At 44.8% G+C, this 7,719-nt stretch overlaps 1 protein-coding gene across 1 annotated transcript in view; it reads left to right on the top strand.

Annotated features, from left to right (window-relative positions):
* Positions 1–1,823: 1,823 nt before the first annotated feature.
* Positions 1,824–7,719, top strand: part of DHRS12 (dehydrogenase/reductase 12) — a gene marked incomplete at both ends in the record, with an annotated part of 32,104 nt that continues 26,208 nt past the window's right edge. The window contains 5 exon segments of the mRNA XM_080613552.1: positions 1,824–1,862; positions 1,967–2,041; positions 2,246–2,312; positions 2,315–2,395; positions 6,350–6,393. Coding sequence (XP_080469678.1) covers positions 1,824–1,862; positions 1,967–2,041; positions 2,246–2,312; positions 2,315–2,395; positions 6,350–6,393 — 306 coding nt within the window.

Raw genomic sequence — 7,719 nt, 5'->3', positions numbered from 1 at the left:
CCCTGCTGTGTGTTTTCCCTGAGCCAGGGTTCGAAGAAAGTAACCAGGCAGACTTGCACAGGCTGTGAGGGAAAAGGAGAAGCTGAAGGGCTAGCAGGGCAAGGGACTGAAAATAGGAAGAGGGAATATTATCTCAGCCTGTATGCAGGACTCACACAAGCTGAACATCTGCTCTGTTCACACTGAGTGTGATTATCTAACATCATTATAGCAGCCTAGGCTGCACAGTTTAGGTTGCTAATTGCATGTTGTAGATGATGATCACAAAACCATTTCCATATAGCTCCTATAACCCACAGTTATATACTTACAGACATTATAGAATGTACCTGTAGTTCAGGCTGCCATTCATTTTCCATTATAGCATATAACATTCTGCCACTCATACTATTTCCAAGCTGTTCCTTTCTGGGCCAGAAGTCTCCATTTCAAACATCAGAATCAGGATGAACTGTTTAGGAACACTTCAGTCAAGAACTCCAAGAACAAAATCAGTTTAAAGTGACTCAGGCTGCTGGTTTTAAATAAATTCTTTCAACTGTTTGAATAAGAACAAGCATTTTCAGGTTTCATGCAAAGGTGACATTTAGCTGGATGGTCTCTGAATGGAAGAAAATATCACTGTGAAAATGTGTGTCTTTGCCCTCTGGAAACTGATTTCTCACGGAATACTCAGTACCAGTGGACAGTGATGAGTTCAAAAGGTTTAACTTCATAGTGGGAAGTACCTTTTGTGTGAGCCTAGTACTCACACAACATGCTGAGAAAGTGGAAGACTTTAGTACGAGGCCTTTGCCATCGTGAAGAGATTTAGAAAAAAGAAGTATCAGGCTAATGTACAGGGTCAAAAAGGACAAATATTCTCCTTCCTCCCCTATCTCTGCTACTGAAACCTGGCAACTTCAGCTCTTGAGAACTTAGGGCTCCCAAAGTAGCTTCTCTGCATGTTGCCCTGCATACCATGTAAAATACATTAATTTATCCAGCTTGCATACTGAATTTTTTAAATGCATAGTCCTTTAATGTACTTAAAACATAATTATACCTACAACGACAATTTCTCATGGCTAATATGTGCTCTCCAGATGTGCAACTCTAAGTGATACTCTTCGGCTTTGTAGCTCCAACGCACATACCAGAGGAATCGAAACAACATTTTAGATTTCACTCCCTCTAATGCAATAGCCCTTTCCTACTGGCATACTTAACCCCATTAGTAAGAGCCAGGAATTTAACAGGTTTATTTGTTACACAAAATGCTACTTGGTGTGGCCCAGCATGATTGGTTATGTTTCTGCAAGGGCATCGCTTTGACAGCTTTCCAGAGCAGAAGGTGCAGGCCCAGGTCCTGTAGCACTGCTCCCCATTCCCAAAACATGACACCCCATTTCCTGCCCTGACTTGGTTGACAGTAGCATCTGTCCCTAGCAGAAGCCCTGGAAAACTCTCATTCCTTCCTTCCTCAGCCACCACCTTCACCAGGCACAGCAGTTTCCAGCATGGTATGAGCTAATGCAGCCAGGAGCCAAATGCCAGGCTGGCTGGAGGCACCCAAGTTGGGTGGTTAGCAGAAGACCCCTTTCTTTGCTGCTGAATGAAGAAAGAGGGAAATGGGAGGGATAAGAGACACCAGCCCACAAACCGCTATGGGGGAGGAAGGAGGCACAACTCCCTGCACAGACACACACCACCTTCTCTCACACCATCTCTTGCTGATGAGACCAGACAGCAATAGTGGTGGTGGGCGGGCAGGGCTGGACTGGACTGGCTGCTTTACATAAGGGCAGAAGAGGGGCCAGCACCCCTGTGGTGGCAGTGCCACCATGTCCTGGTACCGCAACGCCCTGTGGTTCATGAAGGGGGTGTGATGGGGCAGGCGCTGCGGCCAGGCTGGGGCGTTTCTGTGTTTCCGGGGGCATCGAATCACTTCCAGGTGTCCTGGTGTTTTAAGTGTTCTTAATCAAAGCGTGCCGAGCCCTACCAGAGCGGGCTGATCTCAACACTTTATCTGCGAGAGCCCATAGCCCTCATGATTGTCAGCGTTTGGGTGGTGGCTTGTGGAAGGCAAAACACCTTCAGTTGTTACTACGTCATTCCTTAGTGTCCCTGGCACTATACCTGACCTGTCCCATGGATATGGAGGGTAATGGGGAGAGGGGAGGTGTTTCACATACGCTGAGCTGTGAGGGGAGGTGCTTTTCAATCCTTCTCTGGGTTTCTTTGGAAGTACTCTTGTTTCTCACAGGTAACTGATTTATTCAGAACCAGCTATGAGTCTGCTTCCAAGCACTTCAGTCCAGCTGATGTGGAGGTGATGTGGCTGGAAGGTCCTTTCTGGTCACTGGTGCAAACAGTGGCATTGGCAGGGCCACAGCCAAAGAGATAGTGAGGGGAGGTGAGCCAGGCTGTAACGAGGGGCCTGAAGGGCCATAATGGAGAAGGTGGAAGGAAGTGGGTTTGGCTTTCCAGTGAAAACACAAAGACACAACTCCTTGGGATGAGGGGTCAGGTGTGTTATTTTGCAGGGTTGTTAGCATGGGTTAGAGGTTTAAGCATAAGCAGTACAATGAAAACTAACAATGAAACCAAGTTAGTGGAAAGGATCTGCAAAGTGTTTCTCAAGTGCATGTTTACTGAAACTGTGTTATAGTGGCATCTAAGGATGCTGGTGATGGATCAAGGCCCACTTAGGACGATTTGGTACAGGCAGCAGCTTGGATGAATTTGGACTGTTTTGAAGAACTTACAAATGTATCTTATGATGAAACAAAACAATTGGCTGTGCTAAGATGAGATGGGAGAGTATGAAAGAAACAACATAGTTGTGCTCAATCGTGATGATAACCTGCAGTTTGTGCACTTTAACTGATTATATGAAACCATTTTTTGTTGCTCACTGTAACCAAGGAGATGGTATGAACTGGAACTAGCTACTGTTGAAGGATAAAACTAATCTCTTTCAGAGTTGACAAAATAATTCCTGTTGTGAAAGAGTGATAGGAGTTTTGGCATGTAGAATAAAAGGAGGAGCTTGTGGGTTTTTGCTCTCTTTGCCTGCTTAGGTTTCGTAACTATATTATGAAGGAAAGTGGTGACTCAGTTAAATTAAACTAATTCAAAATTATTAGCATCAAAGAGCCTTTGGGTTGAAGATCCACATCAGTGCCAGGGTGTGACTGATTTTCAGGTTCCCAATACTGCTATTACGTGTAATAGCCTTATGTAATTATTGCTTTGTCTGGTGACTGAATGTGCCTGCCAGGTTTTGCAAGCTGTCAGGCTGACTGGATCTGTATAGGTTTTAGTCACCATGTCTCATGTCAGCAGCTCAAAGAACATCAATGGGCACAAATTGGTTGTCTGTTACCTTTTGTGGGTGTTGCTGTACATATAAAGCTAAAATGACTTAACAATATGTTCCTGATCCTGTCCTTGAACGTGTTGCTCTGAAACTCAGCATCAGTTTTTGGGTCTCTGTCTTCTCATTGAATCTCTTCAAGTACATCATGACAAGAATATAAGAAATTCTGATTCAGCAGCAGAATGACCAAGCTATGCTGGCTTTACCTTCAAGCACTGCATATCTCTGTAAATAATGATGTCTTGATGACAATTTTTTTAGTTCAACTTTTCTCTGAATTGGTGTCTCATGGTATTGCAGATTTGAGCTCTCTTGTATGTCTGTGAACTGCACTTCCAGTTTGATGCAGTCTTCTCCCAGCCACTTTGACAATTCCCATGTATTGTTAAAGTTCAAATAATTTAAATCTTTACCATGGAAAATAAATTTATATCGATTTCTTAGCCCGTAGGTCACACCAAAACTGTCTTCTCTCCTTAACAGCAAGAAGAGTTCATACTCAAAGACCTTAAAACCCACCTCTTCTCATAGAATGTTTTCTGCTGTAGATTATACATACCAGACTACCATAGCAGCCTTCCAGTATCTGGAGGGGGCCTACAGGGATGCTGGGGATGGACTATTCATCAGGGACTGTAGTGACAGGACAAGGGGTAACGGGTTAAAACTTAAACAGGGGAAGTTTAGATTGAATATAAAGAAGAAATTCTTTACCGTGAGGGTGGTGAGGCACTGGAAGGGGTTGCCCAGGGAGGTTGTGAATGCTCCATCCTTGGCAGTGTTCAAGGCCAGGTTGGATGAGGCCTTGGGTGACATGGTTTAGTGTGAGGTGTCCCTGCCTATGGCAGGGGGGTTGGAACTAGATGATCTTAAGGTCCTTTCCAACCCTAACTATTCTATGATTCTATGAGAATGTTTCTGGTCAGCTTGAAGGCCAGATTCCATGTGTTTAATTTGTACCTGCATGCATAACTTGTGCTATGCCCTGTTATTTGGGAGGTATTTCTAAAACACTTGTAAATACACATCCTGAATTGCTGTATGATCTGTAATTAAAGCCCTCCTTTGCAGTGAAGCTTGCAGTTACTGTGAGAATGTCCAAAGAAGTGAGCATTTGACACTGCACCTTCTGGTTGCCTGCCTTTTCTCTCACTCATGAAGTTTGTTTTCCCTTGGATAAAGACTGTCTTTCATTCTGATCTGTATATATTCAGTGCCTGTCAGCGCATGGTCTCTTCCATGTACAGTGTATGTGTAACACAAACGTTCGTTAGGGTTATCTGTATGGTTATCCCAGATCTGGGAGTTTCCCACCACTGCCTGCAGTCGTGCACTTGGTAAAAGTAACCCAGCCAACTCTGGCAGTGCAGTGGAGAACTGGAGAGTTTCAGAAGAACCTTGAGGTTGGTTGCTTTTATCAGCTGCATGCCCAGTTGTGGTGGGTTAACCGTGGCCAGGTGCTCACCAAAGCCACTCTATCACTGCCCTCCTCAACTGGACAGGGGATTAAAAAATAATGAAAGGCTCATGGGCTGAAAAAAGAACAGGGAGAGATTACTCAGCAATTACTGTCATCGGCAAAACAAACTTGACTTGGGGAAATGAGTTTAATTTATTACCAGTTGAATCGGAGTAGAATAATGAGAAATAAAACCAAATATTAAAAGCACCGCTCCCCCCCCCCCACTTCCCAGGCTTGACTCTATTTCTGAACCCTCTACCTCTTCCCCCAGCTGCACAGGGGGATGGGGAATGGTGGTTGTGGTCAGTTCATCACATGTTGTCTCTGCTGCTTCTTTCCTCCTAACACCTTTCCATGCTCCAGTCCCTCTCACAGGATACAGTCCTCCATGAACTCCAACATGAATCCTTCCCACAGGCTGCAGTTCTTCACAACCTGCTCCAGTGTGGGTCCCTAGCAGGGCCACAAGTCCTGCAGAAAACCTGCTGCAGTGTGGGCTTCTCTCTCCATGGGACCATGGGTCCTGCCAAAAAAACAGAATTCCCCACCCCAAAGTCAAAATAACATCATCATAACATTGGACAGAAGTGGACGATATATACGGGCAATCCATCTCTCATTCCTTCACCACAATTACAACAGAAATTCCTCAGATGATGTTAAGCTCCTTTTCAACTATAACTGTTCTATGATTCTCTGTTTTGCCTGTTACCTCTTTCAATTACTATCCCAATCTGAAATTCCTCAAGGTCCACGTTGGGCACCAAAAAAGACTGTGGTGGGCTGACCTTGGCTGAACATCAGGTGCCCACTGAGCAGTTCTATCACTCCCCTCCCCAACACTACAAGGTGGGGAGAAAATAAAAGCACAGCCCTGTGAGGGCTGCTATGGGGAGAAATAATTTCGTCTCACCAGAAAGCAGAAATCTCACAGCTTTCCTATTGTATCCACTCCTTGTGTCCTAAATTGTTCGTTTGAAGTCTCTGGACAGACCTCATTGGCACTTTTGGTGTGTCTGCTTTGCCTGATGGTACAGCTGAAACAGTGCTTTTTAGGGGGAATTTGTTCCCAAGAATGGCCCAAGGCTGGTGGACCCGGGACTGATTTGGGTTGCTATGGCTCTAACCAGCTCCCTGCTTCCAGTTCATCAGCAGGAGACATGGGAATCCTGAGAAACCCGCAGACCTAAGCACCAGCAGCACTGATGAAAAGCCACCACTCGGCTCTTGGCAGAAAAGGAATGGGACTGTTAGCTGTGCAGAGCTCAGGAACGTTCTGCTGCTGGGAAGCTCCCATGGTATTGCAGTGACCACCTGACCAGTACTGCTATTGCTGCTAGCAGGGTGTAAGCTTCCCTGCAGTCTGGAACTCAATCATGAAAGGCTTTTTGTTTCATTTGGTTTGTGTCAAAAACTAACTCCAAAGAAGGGCTGCAAATTGCACACCGCTGTGTGGCCTTCCCTCTGTGCTGACGGGAACAGTCGGTAATGAACGATCAGCTGTGTTTCTGGTCAGAATCCACCAGGTGGCACGGTTCAGCCGGTTTGCAGAAGTAAAGAAAGAGCAGCGGTTTTTTAGGAGAGAAAGATGGAAACAAGCAACTAGGTGAGTTGTTTGTTAGTCTGTTGTTTACTTTTAGAATAGATTGTTAATATTAAAGACTTCTGAGGCCTTGAGGTATTCTGTTTCATCATTTTGCTGTTTTGTTTATAATGGTATTTTCATAAGGACATAGAAACATCTAGTAGTTTACCATCCATATGGTTTGAAGTGATTTAATTTCACTGGGTGATGTTTTCTGTCGTTAATAACATCACCACCAGCATGCTGTTTTATTTAATTTTTGTTGTCAATAGGTTCTGTGATGTCTTATTATTCCTAACTGTGTGGCTGAGGCTTTCCAAAGTTAATCCATTACAACACTCTTACAACAACATTTATGAGTCTATAGCATTGGAGTTGAAGGTTTTATGTGCCTGAATAACATGCTCTTGATTTGCTAAGGTTGGCGGCTTTGTGAAGTCCTCTGTGTGATCCTAGTTCCATGTTCTACGTAGTTTCCCATCTCCTTTTCTCATGTATCACTTCCTTACTTCCTCCCTTCTTTAAGATCTTTTTGCTTTCATGTATATCAATGTGCATTATACCCCTGTGGCTGTCATTGCTGCTTTTGCTACTTATTCAGGAGGGTGTGCTTATGGAGAAGTGCAGTTGCTGTCTTTCTATCTTGATGTACTGGTTTTGGTTGGGAGAGAATTAATTTTCTTCATAACAGCTCCTATGGTGCTGTGATTTGGATTTATGACCAAAGCAATGCTGAGAACCCATGTGTCCTGGGTTCAGCAGCAGCAGTCATTTTTCTCCTTCTTAGTAGCTGGTGCAGTGCTGTGTTTTTGACTTTCAGCCTGGGAACAGTGCCGGTAACACCGATGTTTTTAGTTGCGGCTCAGTAATGTTTACTCTGACCAAGGACTTTCTGAGTCTCATGCTCTGCCAGGGAGGAGGGGAAGCCGGGAGGACGCAGAGACAGGACACCTGACCCAAACTATCCAAAGAGGTATTCCATACCACAGCACATCATGCCCACTATATAAACTGGGGGCAGTTACCCGGAAGGTCTAGATCACTGCTCAGTCTGGCTGGGTATTGGTCAGTGGGTGATGAGCGGCTGTATTCTCTTCCCTTGTTATTTCCCTTATCATTATTGTTATTGGTGGTAGCAGTAGTGATTTGTGTTATACCTTAGTTACTGGACTGTTCTTATCTCAACCCGTGGGAGTTACATTCTTTCGATTCACCTCTCCATGCCTCTAGGAGCTGGGGGAGGAAAGGGGGGTGAGTGAGAGAGCAGGCTGCGAGGCTGAGTTGCCGGCTGGGCTTAAAACATGACACCAT

Source organism: Psittacula echo (assembly GCF_963264785.1).
Source record: "Psittacula echo genome assembly, chromosome: 3".
Lineage (NCBI taxonomy): Eukaryota > Metazoa > Chordata > Aves > Psittaciformes > Psittacidae > Psittacula > Psittacula echo.
The sequence above is the reverse complement of the archived record's forward strand: the minus strand, read 5'-3'. Positions and strand labels throughout refer to the sequence as shown.